Source organism: Moschus berezovskii, chromosome 11 (assembly GCF_049115385.1).
Source record: "Moschus berezovskii isolate FMDL1 chromosome 11, NW_MosBer_1.0, whole genome shotgun sequence".
NCBI lineage: Eukaryota > Metazoa > Chordata > Mammalia > Artiodactyla > Moschidae > Moschus > Moschus berezovskii.
Genome location: NC_142470.1, coordinates 88,711,126 through 88,734,446, shown reverse-complemented (window position 1 = coordinate 88,734,446; position 23,321 = coordinate 88,711,126). Strand labels below are relative to the sequence as shown.

The 23,321-nt window shown below is 37.6% G+C and overlaps 1 protein-coding gene across 1 annotated transcript in view; it reads right to left on the bottom strand.

Annotated features, from left to right (window-relative positions):
- The window catches only part of CEBPZ (CCAAT enhancer binding protein zeta), a 25,125-nt gene extending 1,804 nt beyond the window's left edge, over positions 1-23,321 (bottom strand). The window contains exons 1-13 of the mRNA XM_055399373.2: positions 23,105-23,321; positions 19,356-20,842; positions 13,273-13,504; positions 12,347-12,536; positions 9,920-10,008; positions 7,629-7,682; positions 6,967-7,069; positions 6,789-6,857; positions 5,706-5,772; positions 4,414-4,514; positions 3,914-3,971; positions 2,904-3,091; positions 2,442-2,531 (exon numbers count right to left, since the gene is read on the bottom strand). Coding sequence (XP_055255348.1) covers positions 2,442-2,531; positions 2,904-3,091; positions 3,914-3,971; positions 4,414-4,514; positions 5,706-5,772; positions 6,789-6,857; positions 6,967-7,069; positions 7,629-7,682; positions 9,920-10,008; positions 12,347-12,536; positions 13,273-13,504; positions 19,356-20,842; positions 23,105-23,260 — 2,884 coding nt within the window. The 5' untranslated portion in view covers positions 23,261-23,321. The remainder of the gene's footprint in view (positions 1-2,441; positions 2,532-2,903; positions 3,092-3,913; positions 3,972-4,413; positions 4,515-5,705; positions 5,773-6,788; positions 6,858-6,966; positions 7,070-7,628; positions 7,683-9,919; positions 10,009-12,346; positions 12,537-13,272; positions 13,505-19,355; positions 20,843-23,104) is intronic.

Sequence of the window (23,321 nt, the reverse complement as noted above, 5' to 3'; positions counted from 1 at the left end):
TCATTTCCATTACAGTTTGTTACAAGTTATTGAATATACAGTACTCTGTGCTGTACAGATCCCCACTTCTTTCCTTTTTGGTAACCACAAGTTTGTTTTCTATGTCAGTGTGTCTGTTTTTTAAATAAGTTCATTAATATTTATTACATTTTAACTCACATTTAAAATAATTATCTAAAACTATATTAACTAAAAGTATTGCTTTTACCCATTTTCACTTTACCTGAAACAATATTCAAACGCTTCAATGTTTCTGGTACTAATAGCCACTTAAAAATCCCTGGTGCCCATTTGCAGTCACATGCTCCCTTCCATGGAAGGCTTCGCTTTTTCTGGCTATTTCATATAAATGGGATCATGTGGTATGTGGTTTTCAGTGACTGGCCTCTTCTACTTAGCATAACTCTGTTTCTTCCTGGCTGTGCTGCATGGCTTGTGGTAGTTTCCCGACCAGGGATTGAATTCAGGCCCCTGGTAGTGAAAGCCTGGAGTCCTAACTACTGGACCGCCAGGGAATTCCCAGCAAAACATTTTTGAGGCTCATTCACCTTATTTCAGTTCAGTTCAGTTGCTCAGTCGTGTCCAACTCTTCGCGACCCCATGAATCACAGCATGCCTGTCCATCACCAACTCCCGGAGTTTACTCAAACTCATGTCCATCGAGTTGGTGATGCCATCCATCCATCTCATTCTCTGTCGTCCCCGTCTCCTCCTGCCCCCAATCCCTCCCAGCATCAGAGTCTTTTCCAGTGAGTCAACTTGTCGCATGAGGTGGCCAAAGTACTGGAGTTTCAGTTTTAGCATCAGTCCTTCCAATGAACACATGTGTCAATATTTCATTCCATTTTATTGCTGAACAATATTATATGGGCTTCTTCTATTTCTTGCTTGTACGTTCAACAGACATTTGGTTGTTCCTACTTTTTGGCTATTATGAATATTGCTGCTACGAACAGGCACGTACATGTCTTTGTAAGGATATACCAGAGCTATTTTTGATAAAAGTTTCTAGAGCATTTCATCTTCCAAGGTGAAATGTGTATCCTTTTTAAATCCCTTTGTTTCTTTTTTAAAAAATCAATTCTGTCACATATCCTTTAATCTGTATCCAAAACTATTATCCACTGAGATTTGATGTCTTTTCAGGCTGATATCTTCTGAAATGGCACTTTATTAAAAATAAGGTCAATGAGAGAGCATCTTTTAATACAACAGGCTCAGTAGGATTTAAAGCGACATATCTTTTCTGAGAGATTTTAAGGAAAACTGCCTTATGGGCATATGCTACTATTAAAAGTGTGACCTTCTATCATTCAATGAAAGACAAAATTTGAATGGTAACACATTATGATGTAAATAGGCATCAGGTAAATCTAAGAGAACTGTGATGTTAGCAGTATTTAAACTTTGTAGGCATCAACGTCTCTGAGGGACTATTACCCACCCAGAGTTATTGTTGATATTTACTGTCAAAAAGTTTTGTATTATTTAATTGTAACAAAATACTGTCAAGCATTTTAAACTTTGCAGGTCTATTTTTATTCATTAGCATTTATAGCTGACCCTTGAAAAATGTGTAGGTTAGGGGCACCAACCTCTGTGCAGCCAAAAACAGGAATATAACTTTACAGTCAGCCTTCCGCATCCTCAGATTCAACCAACTGAGGACCATGTAGCACTGTGGTCTGTGTTTATTGGGGGAAAAAATCCCTGTACCAGCGGACCATTCACTTTAAATCCATGCTGTTTAAGGGTCAACTGTACCATGGTACTAGTAAGCAGAAATAAAGAGGCATTATAATCAAAGTTTTTGTTTTGTTTTTTTAAAGGTAAGTGTGTGTGACTTTATCCACAAATTAAGGAATGAAATATTTATATTTATTATAGTGCCTTCTACAGTTTTATCAAATATTATCACCTGATATATATACAGTGCTTTTTTCCTTTTATTAGTACCGAGGAAGTATCACACTGAAAGGCATAATCTGTTAGGATATACTTTAAAAAATATTAGAGAACAAATTAGCAGAAATAAAAACTCTCATTTTACATATTTTTGAGATCAGAATCATTGTCATGGCAGCTCTCATTAAAAAAAGAAAATGATGTTAATAAAGAGCATGGGCTTTTAAACAGATGGATCAGATAGGAAGGTAAGAGTTGATAAAAGGAAAAATGCAACAGGTGTCTATGAAAATCCTGAGGTTACAATATTATTGAAGGTTTAAACATTCATGAAAAGATGATCCAGAGGTATTTAAATGAGAGGAGTAAATTCAGGAAAGAAAATAATTGAAGGATGTGAAAAACAACAGTATTTACATATTAAAAATTCATAAAACTTATTACCCAATAGAACAGTTAATTTCCCAAAATGATAATGAACAATAGCTTTCACACACAGTGCCTAGGTTTAAAAGAGACTAAATACATTTTCTTACCTTGAAATGACCCAGCAAAGTCAAAATCATTTGTACCCTTTCTCTTGTTTTTCTTATTATTGACTTTGAGTGTGACTTTATCATCAAGTTCTGTTACCAAAAACAAAAACATAAAAACCCTGTTATTATTAAGCAATTTAAAAAAACTGCTGGAGAACTACTATGATGAGAATAGATTAACTTTAACATTATTGCAGATTATTAATCCAGTATTTTTAAAAGGCAGTATAACATAACAGGTCAAGAGGAACAGCAGACAGCCTCAATACTGATTAAAATAGAAGTCCAAAACAGAACTCAGCTGCTTAAAAACCCAGAAACTTCAGGGTCAAGTCAGACGGGAAGAAGATCTTTTAAATTTCTGGCTGATGTGAGTATAAATCTGAATACAAGATAATATTAAAAAACCTTTAAGAGAAAAACTAGCCTCTGCTGAGGCAGAAAGTTTGTTTAAAGGTTCACCTGGAATGCCCTCATTCTCATCATCTAACACATCCATGAATGTTCCTCCATCTTCCTCAATTTCAGCAAATTCTTCATTCATACTTCCTAAGGAAACTTCATCATCATCCAAATTATCAAGGTCGTCATCGTCTGAATCTTCATCTTCTGAGTCATCCTTAGCTCCTTTTGCTTTCTTCTTCATGTTGCTGAAGAAAAATAACAATTTGTAAAGTAAATGAGGACTTTGTTTTCTTTCTTTTTTTTAATGGTTTTTCTTATCTAATCTGCTAAGGTAATGTCTTATATTAATAGATTTCCTGATATTAAATTATCTTTCAACCCTGAAAGCTAAAAAAAAATCACTTAATTATTGTTTATTACTCTCTAATACACTGCTGAATCTAACTCACTAATTTTTATGATATTTGTGTTTATATTCATAAATATATTTGAACTGTTCTTACTAGTATTCAGTAATAAGGTTATCTTTTTTTTTTTTTTTAACACTTCCGGAAGAAACGGCCTCTTAAATCCAGAGTGTTGAGGTGGGGAGCCCCCAACCACGTCAGATTCGTTTCACATGTGATAATAAACATGTTTTAATCCATTCTTCCAAATTATCCCACCCTCGCCCTCTCCCACAGAGTCCAAAAGACTGCTCCACACATCCAAGTCTCTGCTGTTGTCTCGTATACAGGGTTATCGTTATCCTCTTGCTATATTCCATATATATGTGTTAATATACTATATATGTAGTTTCTGTTTTCTACAGTATGTTTTGGTGACCAGCAGGGTGTTAGGCTATTAACAGATTTCAAAGGAGAGTTACAGACAGCTCAGAGCCTTTATTTAACATACTAATAAGCATTATAAAAGTCCAAAAATGAAAGTACTATATTTATTTCCCAAAATTCAATACCTTTCTCCTATATAACACATAGTCCTGTGCTCCACTGTTCTGAAAGACAGTAATTTGAGAAATGCTGGGAAAAAACAGTTTAAAAAAAAATTTAAGAAAAAAGGATTACCTAGCGAAATCAAGGTCATCTTTTCCAGAGGTGAAACAATTATCATCTTCAAATGTGTCTGCCAGAGAACAATATACAAATTGTGAGATATAGCAAGAAATAACAAACTTGACATGTCTTATACCAAAATCAACATATATGACTGTTGTGATAAGTAAACAAAATGATATACATCTGACACTGCTGGTATTTTATTAATCTACACAAATCCATGTACTATGCTGGCCTTAATTAAATCCCTAAACTAAATGGGTTCTGGTTAATTTTAGCTTCTTTCTACAGTTCTTTTATGCAATGAGGGAAAATGTCAAAAGAGTATTTAGCAACTGCAGTCCTTTTTACTCCATTAGAACTGTTTTAAGTGCTTATTTTTAGTAGGTGTGATATAATATGCAACAAGTGAGCTGAATGTAAACTTTTGTAATTTCCCAATTTTTGCTTTAGTCTAAATTTCAATAAAAATTTTCAAGCTCTGTGGATTATAAAGGTAAACAAATTACCAATCATCTTTTCAAATTCCTCATCGTCCACATCCTCTATACTTTCTTCATCTTCATTCCGTTTTTGTTTCACTTTAACACTAGTAACTTTTTTATAATACCTAAAATAAAATGCACGTTATACATTGATATTTGATGATTTTATCAAAGGGCCTGTTCTACGATTATCAGAAGACTTATGGTCTATGCCACAAACAAATGTAAAAGCTGTCAATTCAGCTGGCATATAAATGACTAAAATTTGTATTACAGAAAAAAGTTTTAAATCCAAAACAGTTGGAAACTTTTGAAATGTGAAGGATAATAAATTTCAATGGTTTAGGCTTGGTTCTTCAAAAAAACGCCATGTCATCTTAATTAAATGGCACAGTAAAAGGTTGTTTCAGTATCAACACTGAATGGTACAAGTATTCTAATGTTAGAAACTGGCTCTAAATGACCTCTAATCTCAATATTTTATCAGTTCAACCTATTCTTATATCAGGTACAATGAAACAGCATTCTGCCGATGGGATCATACCCTCAAAATTCTTTACACAAAATGTTTTTAAAAAGCAAATCAAATCAAACCAAATTAACCAATCACCCAGATGAGATAACAGTTCCTTTACTATTATTGCAAGGCATTAGTAGTAATACTCTTAATAGTAGGTTTAGGACTTATCTCCATAGTGCAAAAGTCACCTCATTCGTGTATGACTCTTTGTGAGCCTACGTACTGTAGCCCTCCAGGCTCCTCTGTCCATGGGATTCTCTAGGCAAGAATACTGGAGTGGGTTGCCATGCCCTCCTTCAGGGGTCTTCCCAACCCAGGGATAGAACCTGTATCTCCTACATCTCTGGCATTGGCAGGTGGGTTCTCTACCACTAGCACCACCTGGGAAGCCCTATCTCCATAGTAGTGCAATGAATTTTGCTAATTCTACTTAGAGCCATGTTTTAGACAAATAACTTATGAGTTACTTATCATTATATGAGATTGATACAGATTTAAGCCTCTAAGAAAACTATTATACTAAAAAGAAACTGAAGATTAAATTTCACAGGATTCTTAAAATGTGTGCTAAACTGTTAAAGAACAAAACCCTCACATTTACTTGTTTTAGTTTCATTTAGATATCTTAACATTTAGCAAACTGAACATTTCTAAACTCCCCTAACAAAAATGGACTGACATATCCTTCAATTTGTCCAAGACAGGCCTATGTTAACAAAGCATTTATGGAATCTAAAAATTTTAAATTTAACAGCTCTTCAAATGAACCAGTGAGCCAGTATATTACATATATTACCTGTAGAAAAACACTTCATCTACTGGTATTTGGCTTTCTTCTTTTGCAAGGAACTCCTTACTGTTAACTAGGAAAACAAGTTAAAAAATTTAAGTAATTCTTTTTATGTTCTTCAAGCTTTTAAGACTAAGTACAGAATACCTATAAATCTAAAGTCTCAAAATGTAAGGAAGTTGGAAAGAAGGCATCTTATAATGTGAAGGACAGTCTGGAAAAGTCTGTGTGGAGGAAACCCAACATCTGAAATTTTATCGGCTACAATCATTTGTAGCCAACAGTGGATCACAGTGAAAGAGCAGGGTTCTCTTGTCCTCCAACTGCACCCAGGATCCAAACTTCAAGAGAAAAAAAATTAATAATCACTTTTACTGTTTCCTCAGCAGCATAAAAAATTTCAGAATTATCTTGATTAAAAAAGATATTTGGCTTCTCTAATTCCAACCCTAACTTTGGGCAAGTCTTTTTATGTCTTTGGACCTCTGTGAGATAAGTCAATTAAAATTAAATGATTTTTAAGTTGTAACTGAATCTTAGACTCTGAACAAAAAGGAACTGGGATCTAGTATGTAAGTAAATGTCTGCTGTGAATACAAAGAGAATTAGATTCACAAGATAAGTACTAAATACCTGTAGAAATAAGTTTAAAATAACGCTCGGTGACAAAAATCTATTGTAGCTATTCTGCCAAGCCCATATTAGAGAGCTTAAGATGGTCTGAACTATAAAAGATAATTATATACGGGGGTGGGGTTGGTGTCAGTGATAGAGCTATAGCTTTACCTATGGATGATACAAGCATAGCAAAATGTAAATTGTTAAAAGATGGGTGATGGTTACAGAGGTTGGGTGGGTCCATCATACCACTTGTGTATATACTTTGGATATGTTTGAAATGTTTTGTAATTAAAAAGAAAAAAGGCCCAGTCACAGTAAACTTGAAAATGTATACATTCTTGAACACAAAGATGGATAATATCTCTGGTGCTTAGGTTTTATTCTGATAAGGAGAGCAAAGAATAACACAATCTGTGTGCTACTAACTGGCACTGTTGTCAGTTTCAACTGTCCAGGCTTTATACTTACCAGCAAGACTACGAATATCCTTCATAAAATGTTTTCTTTTTGGCTGCATCACAACACTGTCTGTGTTTTCTGAAATGTAAAATCAAGACAGTGTAATGTAAAACTTAGTTATATATGCTCATGTTGTTTAGTAAATATCAACAGTGAAAACTGAAAAGTTCATCAAATAGAAGTATACCTTTGCCTTTATGTGGCTTTGGATTTCGATATACAAATCGATCCAAAAACCTCATTAGTGTGAAATCCTGCAGTGGATCCCCTGAATACTCAATATAATTTCCCTGAAAAATGAGGGGAGGGAATTAAGAACTTAACTTGAAATACACACACACACGAAACAAGAAAAACACAAGCATTTACTACATTGCTTCAAAGGCACAAATGTGCAATAAAATACCCTTCAAATATCCCTCTCATGCACATTATTCTTTCCGTGAAGAAATTAAGCACACACTCATACATATTCTATAGTGCATTGCTGATTTTATGAATAGGCAAACAGTATTAATACTGTAGTTTATTGAACCATTAACCAGGAATCAAATGCTGAGTGACAAACATGGCAAAAGGGAAAGAGGAGGGCAGCCTTTCTCCAGGAGCAATAAATAATCAGGATGTAATAAATAACTTGTGGTTCTATAATATCCATGTATTTCCACTCATCTCACAGTGGGAGGAATTATCTGTTGCTCTGTATCAAACAAGTCATTGCTCCTTTACAACAGCAGAAAAACATACACAATTCTATCTAGTAGAGAAAACACTGACCAGTTATTGACTACTTCAAACAGGATTACTTATTTTCTTTAATTTCTTGTCTTCTGAATATTTGAGACTTACCTGAAGAATAGTCTTTGCAAAAAGAGCCACAGAAGGATGGAAATGCTCAGATAGCTGGAAAGAAATATGTGAAATAAGGTCAACTCCTACCAAAACTATAGGTTATTTAAGAAAATCCCCCAATTGAAACTGAAGCCAATACATCAGAAGAGTGATTCTCAAAATTCTGGTCTCAGGAACACTTTGTATACTTAAAAATCAAAGACCTCAAGAGTTTCTGTGATTTAAGTGGGATATATTTACTGATACTTATTAGAAATTACAACAGAAAAAAATCTGAACACTTACAGTTCATTTAAAATTAATAATAAACCTATTACATATTAATATAAATAATAACATGGAGAATGAAAAATAACTTTTTCCAAACAAATAAACATTAGTAGTAAGAGTACCATTATTTTACAGCTTTGGAAATCTAATGTCTCATTTAAGAGAAGACAGCAGATTCTCATATCTACTTCTGTATTCCATGTTATTTTAGTTGAAGTGTGTTTAGGAAATTTGGCCTTACACAGATATATAGTTGGAAAAAATGGGGGATTAACCAATAGTCCAGGACGGAGGAGCCTGGTAGGCTGCAGTCCATGGGGTCACTAAGAGTCGGACACGACTGAGTGACTTCACTTTCACTTTTCACTTTCATGCATTGGAGAAGGAAATGGCAACCCACTCCAGAACTCTTGCCTGGAGAATCCCAGGGACAACGGAGCCTGGTGGGCTGCCGTCTGTGGGGTCGCACAGAGTCGGACACGACTGAAGCGACTTAGCAGTAGTAGCAGCAGCAGCAGCAACCAATAGTCTTTCACATAAATGTGGATTTTTTTCCTCTGATACTATACCAAAGATGAGCTGCAATATGGAGTCTGAAACCCTATCAACTTTTGGTATTTGCTACTTAAAATTAACTAGTCTACAGTGAATAAATCTTTTATCCATGTTTGACTTTTAACATTGTGCACTGGTCATTTATAAAATACAGATTTTGTGAATTATGCAATTCTTCAAAATGTTGGTGATATTTAATTAAACATCACAAAAACCACAGTATCACCATGGATTTCATTAGAAAAGATACCAATAAACTGTTAAGCTTAAGATGCTGGTTATAGGAGTTCTAAAATTTTAACCAAAGCTTGAATTTCATCATTGACAACAGATACAGTTAGCTGTTTCATTTGAAGTAAAAGATTTACTTCATTCATTTTCAAGAAAATATCTCCCAAATACAAAAGGTGAATGACCAGTCTGTTAGTCAGCCAGTCTTTCATGAAAAAAGTAGCTAGCTGCATTTCCAACAACTATACAGGCACTTTTCCTTGAGATGTGAGAAAACTCTCATATTTAGGTACTTTGGGGTTAAGATGATAAAGTCAACAATTTTCCTTGCTTTATCATACTTATGTGATACTGGCTTTCCTCCTCCCTTTCAAGTATATGGCAATGAAAAATATAATGGCCATCAGTACAGCTTGGTACCACTGTTTATTTCTGCTAAAGTCACCAGCAGTTTAGCCATCATTTCTTTAATACCACCAGTGTACCATCAACAGTGACAAAGGCAAATAATATCTTGATATCCCTTTCAAAGTAGTTGTGACCTTGCAGATTCGCTAACAAGGTGTCAGGGACCCACAGGAGTCTGCATAGGAAGACACTTGAGTTAGCAAAACCCCAGAAAAGTTATTAGAAATGAGTTCCTCTTACACATTTACAAGGTAACTTTGCTTGCAAACGGTTCTACTACCACAAAATTTTTCAGAGATAGCCAACTGCTGTAATATGGTCGCTAAGTTGTGTCCAACTCTTTGTGATCCCATGAACTGTAGCCCGCCACCCTCCTCTGTCCATGGAATCTTCCCAGCCCAGGAATCGGACCCACATCTCTTGCGCTGGCAGGTGGGTTCACCACCGAGCCGCCAGGGAAGCCCTGAGGTATCCAATGCATAGAGCAAAATGTACCCATTTTACAGAGCCATTACACAACAGCACTCAGGAAAAGCAAAACTTCTTTACAGCCGTGAATAATATCCTTATTTTGCATGCACATTATTTAAGATTTTCTACACGTGAATGCAGAAATGTGTAAATTTAATGTTTATTACAGGCAACAGAAATACGGGTTATAAGGCATTATAGCCAGGTGACATACTTCAAATTGCTTTCTTATGCTAATTTCTAAATAACTCCTCTATTTATCACTTACAGGAAAAATGGAAAAGAAACTATTAAATCCATGGAGGCAAACATATGGCACAGATGAATTAAGAGACAATTTGGAATTATTTTACCTTTTTGAGTTCCCAAAGACTTGTATTTTCAGCTCCACAGTACAAAGGGTTTCTACTGAATGGATCATATGTGTTTAACTTTTTGCCACCTGCGAACAAAAATAGAGTATTTCTCAAATGCTCTAGTCCTAGCCCAAGAAGTCACTAACCCACCAGGATTAATGCTGTCACCGACAGCACTCTTAGTTAACTGGGCATCCTACCTGGATCAAAAACTCCAAGCCCACCAGAACTGGTACCTAAGGTAGCATCTGCTTTTGAATAAACCAGGCAGTATGTTTATCCCAACTATTAAAAGCTCCCCTTCCCATCTCTTTTAGGTCAATTAGATCCTAAGTGTTAAGATGACAAAGGACTTGAAGATGAAACAGGTCCAAATTCTTTTGGAACTTTAGAGTGCAGTGAATATTTGTCATTAAATTATGCCGAGAAGTCTCACTTGGAACAGGTTTCATACTATCTTCTTCATGTTTTCAGCAACTCTGCATTACAAAATTTACAACAAGGAACCTTTAGAACACAGAAGGAACTGTCTGCTTCACAATGTACATACTCATCATCCTTCTAAAGGATTGTTCCCAGGTTAGCCCTCTGATGGATTCTTTAAAAAACAACTTTCCTGGTGGCTACCATACTTTTCTTGTATACTTTACAGGCTAACTAACGTTCAGACAGGAGAACTACTCTGACCAAGAGTTCCACAAGTTTGAAGAAATGGGTCTGGCAACTTTTTAAAATACGTATTATAATCGAAGGATAATTACAATCTTGTGGTGGTTTTTGTTACACACCGACAAATCAGCCATGGGTGCACGTATCCCCATGCACATGTGTTCATGCACATGCTGAAGCCCCCTCCTCCTCCCTCCCAACCCCATCCCTCTGGGCTGTCCCAGAGCACTGGCTTTGAGTGCCCTGCTTCATGCATCAAACTTGCACTGGTCATCTATTTTACATACGGTACTATACATGTTTCAATGCTATTCTCTCATATCATCCCACCCGTGCCTTCTCCCAGAGTCCAAAAGTCTGTTCTTCACATCTGTGTCTCTTTTGCTGCTTTGCATATAGTGTCATCATTAGTATCTTTCTAAATTCCATATATATGCGTTAATACACTGTACTGGTGTTTCTCTGACTTATGTCACTCTGTATAATAGGCTCGTTTCATCCACCTCATTAGAACTGACTCAAATGTGTTCTTTTTTATAGCTGAGTAACACTCCATTGTTATTACTTCCTTATCCATTCATTTTCCAATGGATGTCTAGGTTGCTTGCATGTCCTAGCTATTGTGAACAGCTGGCACCTTTCTTGATCCTCAAGGCTAGTGTGTTTTTCTTTTAGCCTTAAATGAAGAGGCTGCATTTCTACAATTTCTTTTGGCTCTAATATTCTATTAATAGATTCAATTCAGTTGATGTGTGTATGGAACTCCTAAGTTTCTACTGGAGTTGGCCAAAAGGTTCCTTCCACTTTTTCTGCAACAGTGTATGGAAAAACTCAAAGGAACTTTTTGGCCAACCCAATATACCAAAAAGAGTTTTCAATTCTCAAACATTACTTTCAGGAACTACTGAGGGTAAATATGATGCTCAAACAAAATAACCACAAGTTTTATACTTCATGTGTGTGTTAGTTGCTCAGTCGTGTCCGACTCTTTGCAACTCCATGGACTGTAGCCCGCCAGGCTCCTTTGTCCATGGGATTCTCCAGGCAAGAATACTGGAGTGGGTTGCCATTTCCTTCTCCTATTATACTTCATAATATGTAACAAATACTTTTGTTTATAAGTCAAACTTTTGTATACACATGTGTTGTTTTCATATATGTTCCATGTAGGAAGCCTTTACATGTACAGATAAAGATCAAGAAACTAAACTCGTTCAAAGGTATAAACTGACTACATTTACAGCTGAAGAGAGATCTATTGACCACAGTTTTCTCACTAAATCTTCACAACTCTAAAAGGTATCTGCTTTAATTTCTAAGATTTAAATCATTCAAAAATATGTACTTCTTATCTGTGGTTTAGATGCTAAGTTGTGTCCGACTCCTGCAACCCTATGGACTATAGTCTGCCAGGCTCCTCTTTCTATGGGATTCTCCAGGCAAGAATACTAGGGTGGATTGCCATTTCCTTCTCCAGGGGATCTTCGCCCCGGAATCAAACCTGGGTCTCCTGCATTGCAGGCAGATTCATTACTGAGTAAGCTACTTATTATCTGTAGTACTGTTCATAAGTAATCAATGATTCATTATGTTAAAAATTTTAGTTATAAGATCCTAAATATACCTGGTGATGAGAGCTCCCATCTAAAAGAAAACAATATTGAGAACTTCTAAAGTGCATAATGTTAATTTCTATTAAGATCAAAAGGAAATCCAAAGATTCAAGAGAAACATTTAAAGATTTTAGAAACTCACCTTTTAAGTTATCAAAGTGCACCCAAGAAGCAGATTCTACCTTCTTGGCTCCCACATGACTTTCAGACTCAGTTTCTTCCATCTCAGCTTTTTTCACGGTATCTGTTTCTGTTTCTTTATCTGCATCAGTGAATTTTCCTGCTGCTTCATCATCTACTATGTCAATAAAATTTTCTTCCTCATCAGACTCCTAAAAAAATGGTTTAATGAATCTGGTTTAATCAACCAGAAGTCCATATTCAATTATATGAGGTGATTTTGAAGAAGACTCACTTATTGCAATTCTGATGAACCATGAAAGTTCCAAAAATGAAATTTAGATGAGAGGAGACCATAGTTTTATTGCTAAATGGAATAAAAGTTTTCAATCAAGAATCCATGAGACTTTGAAAGCATTCAGCCCTCAAATAAATTTCTGACTTGTTATAAATAAACAACCTGCAAGGCAGGTGATATTATGTCCATTTCACAACTGAGGAGACAGGTTTAAGAGATCTACTAGTTCTAAACCCTCTACGCTGTTGTTGTTCAGTGGCTCAGTCCTGTCCACCTCTTTGCAACTCCATTTACTGCAGCATGCCAAGCTTCCCTGTCCTTCATTATCTCCGAGTTTGGTCAAACTCATATCCATTGAGTCAGTAATGCAATCTAACCATCTTATCCTTTGTTGCCCCCTTCTCCTCCTGCCATCAATCTTTCACAGCATCACAGAATCCCACTTTATTGTAGTTTATTACCAGTAAAGGATCAGCAATATGCCCAGCTAGTAAACTGCACACCAGGGACTAAAATCCAGGTCAGTCTGATTCCAGGACTCACACTCTACATGCTCCAGAGAACTGAGTATGTTACTGTCATCAAAGCAAAGAAAAATACCAAATATAGTTCAGAACCCACTGGATTTAAAAAGCAGTTGTAAAGTATACCGGATGATCATCCAGTTGACTTCTTAAACCTGGTTTTGCTTTAAGGATCTCAGATACAAGATACAAAGCTCCACATATAAATGGTGGCATCTGTTCACAAGTGACTTGAAGTAACCTCTTCACAAAAGCCTTCACCCTCCGCAACACAATGTCAGCTTTCAGAGATTTGTAGACAAGGTTAAGGAACATGGCTTGCTTAGAACACAACATCAACCCCGGATCCAGCATCTTCCTGCAAAACAGAAACAAGAGCACGTGTGTATTTATGAAACATCCCCAAACCCAGCAACTAATAAATATCCTCATCTTCCTACTTATTTTAGAACAAGAGATAATTTCTGTCCTAAGAAGTAAGATGGAAGTGAATAACCAGAACAGAATGACGATGGCACCAGAGGGAAAAAATCCACAGGAGCAGGAAACTTTTTCGGGGTTTCTTTTCTCTTTTCCACATAGTTCTCCATTCTCTAGACCAACAGGGCACATCCCTAACAGTGTAATTTTCATATAGATACTGTTCATGGAAGGCTCCCAAAACCAAACAGTGAAAACTGCCCTTTGACAGCAGTGGACTAGACCAGGGTTCTTATCCTTGCATCACTACCTGCTAGCTGGGTGACCAGAGGCTGCCTCCACACGGTTCAGGTGAAGACCGTACATGCTTAGTGAGATTTAGTGAACTGTGAGACTCTCTTTGAATGTACTAACTGTATAAATCCTTCCTATACACACTATTCTCTCTGCCCAGAATGCTCTTCTCCAACTGTCTGCACATCCATAGATTTCTTCATTATTATTGGTCCTGTGTTTATGTTCTTTATAGTTTAACACATTTTGTTGCCTTTCCTTTTCCCCCTCAAAGTCCAGTGGAACAGGGACTGTGCCTGGTATTCACTGCTGTAACCCTCGTGCCTTGCACTTAATAAGCACTCGAATGTTTGTTGAATGAACAAATGGTTCATGATATGGTAAGTGGTTGTTCAATATATCTTGTAGCCACAGATGGCTCAGTCTCTCACTAGGAATACAACCCAATTTTGGACAACTCATTTTTGCCAGAAAACAAACACTTTCTTTATCCACAGCTGAAATCTAATGTGTAATTTCTATTAATTTTACCATTGCCTTCTGATGCAACACAAGCAACAAGAGCAAAAACAAACTAGTGGGACCACATCAAACACTTCTTCACAACAAACGAAACCATCAACAAATTGCAAAGGCAACCTATGGAATGGGAGGAAATATTTGCAAACCATGTATCTGATAAAGTAGTAGTACTAGTTGCGCAGTCGTGTCCAACTCTTTGCGACCCCATGGACTACAGTCTGCCAGGTTCCTCTGTCTATGGGATTCTCCAGGCAAGAAAACTGGAGTGGATTGCCATTCCCTTCTCCAGAGGATATTCCCAATCCAGGGATCAAACCCGGGGCTCTGCATTGCAGGCAGATTCTTTACCGTCTGAGCTACCACGAAGATCCAATCTCTGATAAAGGGTTAATATAAAAAACACATAAGGAACCTCACATAATTTAACAGCAAAAATCTCCCAAAAAATCCAACTAAAAAATGGGCAAAGGATCTGAATAAACATTTTTCCAAAGAAGACATACAAATGGCCAAAAGGTACATGAAACAGGTGCTCAACACTACTAACCATCAGGGTAATCAAAACCATTGAGATACCAACTCACACCCGTTAGGATGGCTATTATAAAAAAGGCAAGAGATAACAATGAAAAGGACATGGAAAAAATGGAATTTATATACAAGGGTGTTAGGAATATAAATTGGTACAACCATTATGGAAAGTCGTAAGGCAGCTCCTCAACAAATTAAACATAGAATTACCATATAACACAGCAACTCCACTTCTGGGCATATACCAAAGGAAATGAAATCAGTCTGTCAAGGGATATCTGCACTCCCACGTTCACTGTATTATTCACATAGCTGAAGCATGGAAACCACCTGTGTGTGTGTCAGCAGATGAATGGATGAAGATATGTTATATACACACAATGGATTATTATTCAGCCATGAGAAAGAAGAAAGTCCCACTTGTGACATGTATAAACCTGGATAACATTATGCCTAATGAAGTAAGTCAGAAAGACTACTCTGATTTCATGGATAAATAGAATCTTAAAAAAACAAAAAATCAAATTCATAGAAAACAGAGAAAAGACTGGTAGTTGCCAGGGGTAGGGTGTGGGGAGTAGGGAATAGGGAGATGCTGCTTAGGGTGCAAACTTCCAGCTTCATGGTGAATATTTAATAATACCGTACTGTAGACTTGAAATTTGCTGAGCATAGATCTTTAGCACTCTAACCCCTCCAAGGAGTAACTATGTAACTACATGAAGTAATGGAGGTGTTAATGAACTTGAAGATGGTAAACATCACAATGTATACATGTATCAAATCTTCACTCTGTGTACTTTCAGTTCAGTTCAGTTCAGTCCCTCAGTCCTGTCCGACTCTGAGACCCCATGAATCACAGCACACCAGGCCTCCCTGTCCATCACCAACTCCCGGAGTTCACTCAAACTCATGTCCATCGAGTCGGTGATGCCATCCAGCCATCTCATTCTCTGTCGTCCCAGTCTCCTCCCGCCCCCAATCCCTCCCAGCATTAGAGTCTTTTCCAGTGAGTCAACTCGTTGCATGGGGTGGCCAAAGTATTAGAATTTCAGCTTTAGCATCAGTCCTTCCAATGAACACCCAGGATTGATCTCCTTTAGAATGGACTGGTTGGATCTCCTTGTAGTCCAAGGGACTTTAAACATATACAATTTTACGAGTCAATAAAGTGGTTACACAACAAAGTAACCTAATTATATTTTTCAGTTCAGTCGCTCAGTTGTGTCCCACTCTTTCCAACCCCATGAATCACAGCATGTCAGGCCTCCCTGTCCATCACCAACTCCCGGAGTTCACTCAAACTCATGTCCATCGAGTCGGTGATGACATCCAGCCATCTCATTCTCTGTCGTCCCCGTCTCCTCCCACCCCCAATCCCTCCCAGCATCAGTCTTTTCCAGTGAGTCAACTCGTCACATGAGGTTTCAATTATATTTTTACAGCCTTTCAAATAGACCCTTTACTATAGCTATTATTTGTCCTTCTCTCTCCCACAGTCTCTCTTCGGTAGGCTGCTGAACTATTAGCTCATATAACTTAAATTCTCTTTTTATCCTGTTTGCTGAATCCTAGAGATATTCCAATTGGTCTGAACCCCCATATATTAGGAAACCCAGAATAAACACAATCCTCCAGATATCCACTCCAAAAGTGGAATCATCAATTTTGTTCTAAGCACTTTTATTTATTTTTACTAACATTAGAAATGAAAATATTTAACCTTGTGAAGCATATTTTCATATTCTTCACCTATCTAGTTTTCCCCATTTTGTCAATTCCACAATTCTAGTACCTATTGGTGATATTCTGAGATAGTCAATGTTATTCAAATACTTTTTTATTTTTGGCTGTACCACATGCCATGTGGGTAATTCCCTGACCAGGAATGGAACCTGGGGCACCCTGAGTGGAAGTGCACAGTCCTAATCATTGGATTGCCTGAAAATTCCCCAAATAAACTTTGATATTCCACTTTTTTCTCGTTTAAAATTTTCAACACTTCCATCCATTCTGCCACTCATTTTTAATAAGTTCCAATACAACCTAGATAGTATATTAAAAAGCAGAGACATTACTTTGCCAACAAAGGTCCGTCTACTCAAGGCTATGGTTTTTCCAGTGGTCATGTATGGATGTGAGAGCTGGACTGTGAAGAAAGCTGATCGCCGAAGAATTGATGCTTTTGAACTGTGGTGCTGGAGAAGACTCTTGAGAGTCCCTTGGACTGCAAGGAGATCCAACCAGTCCATTCTAAAGGAGATCAATCCTGGCTGTTCATTGGAAGGACTGATGCTAAGGCTGAGGCTCCAATACTTTGGCCACTTCATGCGAAGAGTAGACTCACTGGAAAAGACTCTGATGCTGCGAAGGCTTGCGGGGCGGGAGGAGAAGGGGACGACAGAGAATGAGATGGCTGGATGGCATCACTGACTCAATGGACATGAGTTTGAATGAACTCCGGGATTTGGTGATGGACAGGGAGGCCTGGCGTGCTGTGATTCATGAGGTCGCAAAGAGTCGGACACGACTGAGCGACTGAACTGAACTGAATACACATCAACAGAAACATTTGAGAATTTACAGGGATATGTCTCCACCATTTGACACAGAGTATGTTCCTGAAGTTTTTGACAAATTACGTTTTTGTAAACCATTTCTTCATTTATCCCTCAATTAATAGCAAGGAGTTTTTAAAGTATTTTTAATAAAATCAAGAGAAAATAAATACTTAAAAAACCTTAAAAGGCCTTTGAAGTAATCCATCTGTGAGATCTCTCGGCAAGCAATAATTTGAAGAGTTTAAGAATGCACTCCTCAGACATGTTAGACCCCTGTGTTCAACACTGAGATGTTAAATGGATATTAGAAAAATATGTTTTCCAATAGATTTCAAACTTTCCAAAAACTAGAAATTCTTATGACCCTCAAAAGTTGCTAAAGAAACTAACCCTGAAACCTCTACATTTTCAGCCTTGGATGTCTTTCCAAACTAAAAGTTAAGCATTTATTACTTAAAAATTTTTTTTAAATTTTTCATTTCTGGCTGTGCCTCATGGCTTACAGGATCCTAATTCTCCAACCAGAAGTTGAACTTGGGCCACAACAGTGAAAGTGCTGAGACCAAAGCATTGGACCACCAGGGAATTAGGGCTAGAGTACTTAGATACTTAAGAATTATGGAAAGAATTCTGAGATCTTCTTTAATGTATCAGCCGAATCAGTACCATGCAACACCATGAACTCCACGTCACTAGGCCTGAATTTCCCACCTAAGTTGACCTCATGCTGCCTGGGTGACCTTGCACAAATTATTGCACCGCACAGACCAGAGAGCTCACAAAAGGATTAAATTGAAAAAATGTAAATGAGTAATAATGATAGCAGCCAGCATTTACAGAGCACTGAACTATGTGCTGGGCTGTGTTAAAAGCACAGCATACACTGACAATGGGTTTACAAATACATTGACTCACTATGGCTGATTCATGTTGACATTTGGCAGAAACCAACACTATCCTGTAAAGCAATTATCCTTAAATTAAAAAATAAATAAATTAAAAAGTACATTAACTCATTAATCTTACTAAAACCTCAGTTCTGTCATTGTTTAGCTGTGTAGCTGTGGGGAAGTTTCATAATCTTCATTAAAAACCCTATGAGATAGGTGCTTTCCTTTTCATTTTACAGACAAATAAAAGCACAGTAAAATGGGATCAATCATGTTTACCAATAGGGCTTTAATGAAAATTAAAGCAATTTGTCCTTTGGATAAACTATAGGACTCAAATCTAGGCTTAGATCTAAAATGTTAACCACTATGTTTCTTGCAAGCTGTATGTATGAAAAATTAGAAAAATGAATTAGAAATACATAGTTTGTTGTACTTCAATAGTTTCCAAGTATACAAACTTCAAAATATCTCCCCTGAATGGGTGTATTGCAGGACAGTTGCAAATTCAGTAATTCTAGTACCAAAATCTTAATACTAAAAAAAATATTCCAAAACCGCAATGCTCCTCAACCTTCCTATGTAAAAACTTTGTTTACCATTTATTTGTCTTCCCCAACGTGTTTTAGACGTTGGAAATTTGTTCACTGTGCTATACCTGAGTTCTTGAATAGTATCCAGCACATAGTTGACATTCAAAAAATTCTTGTTGAATGAACAATTAAATGGCAGTGTGAAGGATAGGAGGAAAGAAATATAGGATCAAGGATGGGGACTTCTCAAAACAAAAAATAATAAATGACATATTCAAAGCATATTAATACAGATACCGAACAGGGAACTAAAGATTAAGTGACTCAAAAGCCGGTGAAGAGCAAGTTACCAAGGGGTGCCAAAAACCCTACTTTCATTCTATTGCCCCCAAGACGGGCACTGCAGTATATCATACCACATTATTTCTCATTCACATATTACAATGCTAAGTACTTACCGATATAATGCTGCATAATATCGATCTGATATTGTCTGCTGAGAATTCATGACTTGGAAGAGTAACATTAAAGCCTGCACGCTGGTATTAAAATTCACAACATGCAGCACTTTGAACAGCGTATCAACCTGCTCCTTCACTTTGTCATCACCAGTCTGGGCATAGGGGTATGCCCTATTCACTCCTGTTAAAAGGGCACTGAGCATTTTTGATTCAATATCTTTTTTCTTGATGCAAGTCCGAAAAAAACAAAAATAAAGAGCTATTAATTTGTTAGCTAGTTCACTTTCTTCATGAGAGAGGACCATTTGATTTAAAAAGCAAACTGCATAATACTGGGCTTTGGAGCTGATATTTGAGCGGAACAGCAGTCTCTCTACTTCACCACACACAACTCCTTTCATGTTGGGATGTTTACAAAGCAGTGTCTCCAACAGGTGGGAGGCTTTGGTGGCTATTCTGTTCTGAGGATCTCCTAGTTTATTTACCACCTGCACAAGAAAGGCCTTTTCTTCCTCAGGTTTGTTACAAAGAAGCTCATGAGCCACCATGAGGGCTCGAGTTTTGGTGGTTACTAACGAATCATGACTTAAAGTTTCTAAGACTTGCACAAATTCAGCCACTAAGTGTTTCAGCTGGTGTTCAAAATACCATAATATGAGTCTTCTGTCTCTGGAGTCCCTGTTGCCACTGGACAACTGCTCTAGTTTGTTGAAAGGATGCTGGCTGAAAACCCGTAGCTTTCGATTATCTGGCAAAAGGTCTGTAATGAGTAACTCTTTGAAAGTATCCAAAGCCATGAGGCACTGCTGTTTGCTGCCCTTCTTTTTAACAAGGTTCACGAGAGTTTCCACAAACTGGAGTGTGTGAACAGCATCATCCTGAATAAGAAGAATCATGGCTGCCATTCTGTCACCTAGAGTCCCTGAGGATACAATCGCCTTCATCCAGGTAGAAGAGGCTCCCTTTTGGTTATTCGTCTTATTTTTGAATAAATTGATTTCATGTTCATACAACTTCTGAGCCAAGGCTTTGTACTTAGACACAACATCCCGAGGCTGGGGTTCCAAACAATATTCATTGCTATACTCCAGATCATACCATTTGCCGCCAGACTTAAGTAACAATGTCTGTCTCTCAAAAAATTCAAAGATGTCCTGTTGCTTATCTTTCTTTGTTTTTGTTACAGCACTGTTGTTCTCATCAGAAAGCTGTTCTGGCCTCTTATTTTTCACCTTACTTTCAATTTCTGCTGCCTTTTGCTTTTTAGTATCTACTTTAGATACTCTTGCTTCCTTCTTGCTGGCATCTTCTTTTTTAGCTGGTTGATCTTCTTCAATTAAGAAAGCTTTTGTGTACTTGGCCAAACTAAGATTCTGAATAAATGCTTCCAGTTCACCTTGCTGAAGATCATCAATTGCTCCTTTTTTGCCTCCATCCACAACTTCCTCATTCTCATCCAAAGCAGCCAACATAAGATAATCTTGCTGCATAGAAACATATGAAAAGTTAAATATAAATTACAAATCTAACAGTTTAATTAAGACTTCAAAAGTTAATGATGTCTATATTGCTGAAATCAATTATCCATGAAATTGATTTACCATAGTATTGCCTGGGCTCCCTTCCACACCCAAAGTACTTGATAAAACAAAGATTTAAATGCAAAGGGAATTCTCTGGCAGTCCAGTGGTTAGGACTCTGCGCTTTCACTGCCTTGGGCCAAGGTTCAAACCCTGGTCAGGTAACTAAGACCCTGCAGGTCAGGTGGCACAGCCAAAAAAAAATTTTTTTAATGTGAAAAACAAAACTATAGAGTAACAGGAGAAAGCACACACACACAAAAAAAACAAAAACAAAAAACAGGGTAGGGAAAAATTCTAAATATGACATAAAACTCAGGTCCCATATGAAAAAGAATGGATAAATTTACCATTCTCTCATACACACAAAACATACAAAAATCAGAAGACAGATAAGTTGGAAAAAAACTAACTGGCAACTCATATCAAAGCAATCTGGCTTAATATTTAATATAAAAGTTCCTATGCATCAGTTAAGGAAGTGACAATCCAACAGAAAGATGTGCAAGTATATATATATAAAAAAAGAGGTTCTTTAAAAAATATGAAAAGATGCCTAACCTCACTCACATTTAAAGAAGTCCAAATTAAAATCACAATGACATATCCATTTTTAAACATGTCAGACAAGCATAGATGATACTAACACAGGTGGTGCTGGGGAGAGGGTGAAGGAAAAAAAGCACTTTCTCATACAGTTGATGGAAGTTCTTTATGGAAAGCAATTTGCCTACATCAATCAAAATACCTGACATACATCCTTTGACTCAGCAGTTCCATTTCTATAAATTTAGGTGTATATAGATCCACTTACTAATGTGGGGAAAGATACACATATTCAAGGCTATTACTGAAGCATTATTTAGAATAGCAAAAGATTGACAAGTATCTGCAATAAATGGCTGGTTAGATGAATTAAGATAATGATTTATGGTGACAGAAAACCAATGACAGAACTTTATATACTGATATGGAAGCATCTCTGAAACAGTAAGACAAAGATCTAAAATAGTATATACCTTTTGTGCAAAAAATAATAAATATAGGGGTGTGTGTATTTGTTTGAAAGATATAAAAGACACTAAAATGATTGCTTCCTGAAGGGGAAACTGCATGGCCGGAGATTAAAGTGGGAAAGAAGACCTTTCATTATGCACTTCCTCCTTTAAAACACAACCCAAGTACAGACCAAATTGTCAGTCTGTCCAGGGAAACCGCATTTCTCCTGCCTCTAATCGCTGACCCCACTCCGTCCCCTCCCACACTGCCCAGAAAGTCTACCCTCAAAACAATTAATACAAAGCCAAACTGTCACATATTTGCTCCAAATCTTCTAAAGGTTTCCCATAAAATGAGAGCATAGTCCACCCTCTCATGTCTCTGACCTCATTTCTTACCGCTCTTCTCTCATCTCACTTGATCTCAGCTGCACTATTTTACTGTTCCTGGGACAACAAAACCAAAAGGGCTCACTCCTTTCTTCCCTCCAGTTTTCTGCTCAAACACCTCAGTGGTGGGTTCCGCAATCACCTAGTTTAAAACTGTAACGCCCTTTCCCACTCATTATCTTCCCTCGTTTTAGCTTTCGTCATAGCTTTACTCAGCGTTTGATATACTGTTTATTCCAAAGTTTGGTTACTGTTTCATTAATATGTAAATTCCACGAGCGCAGAAAGATTCTCGAGCGTAAAGTGAGCAGGTATGTGTACTTAAGTTAAAATTCTAACACCAGTGGGGTCCCAAACACGGATGTCAAGAGGTCGGAACAAGAGTCAGTCAGTCCTCTCCGACTTGATGGAGTGCCATTTATACACTTCGTCAGGGTATATAAAAAGAGAAGATCGGAACAACAGTCAGTCCTCTCCGACCTGATGGAGTGCCATTTATATACTACGTCAGGGTATATAAAAAGAGAAGATCACCTACATTCTAAGAAAAGACACGGCAAAAAAAAGTTCAATTCTAAACAACATTTCTCTTGCAATATTACGGGAAAGTGCAGGAAACGCGCAGAGTACATTCCGAAGCTGGGGTCTGAGTCCGCGACGCCCTCCCGCTCCGCAGCTCGGGGGCTGCTGGGCCACCTGACCCGCCCCTCGCGGGGCAATTCCACTCGCGACCCCTCCACGCGCCTGTCTCCTTTCTTCGGGAGCCCGAGGCCATTACCTTGGTGCCTCCGAGCCGCAACACTTCCTGAAGGGAGAACGCATCCTCGGTTTCATCGTTATCATCCTCTTCGTCTTCGTCCGGATCTTCTAGCCCTTTCTCCGGGCCCCAGGGCCGCTTTGCATCGAAATGCAAAGGTTTCTCGGGCGCCGCCATAGCAAGCGAAGCACGCGCGCAAGGCCCGGAGCTTTCTTCCGCTAGGCCGAGTGACGTACTT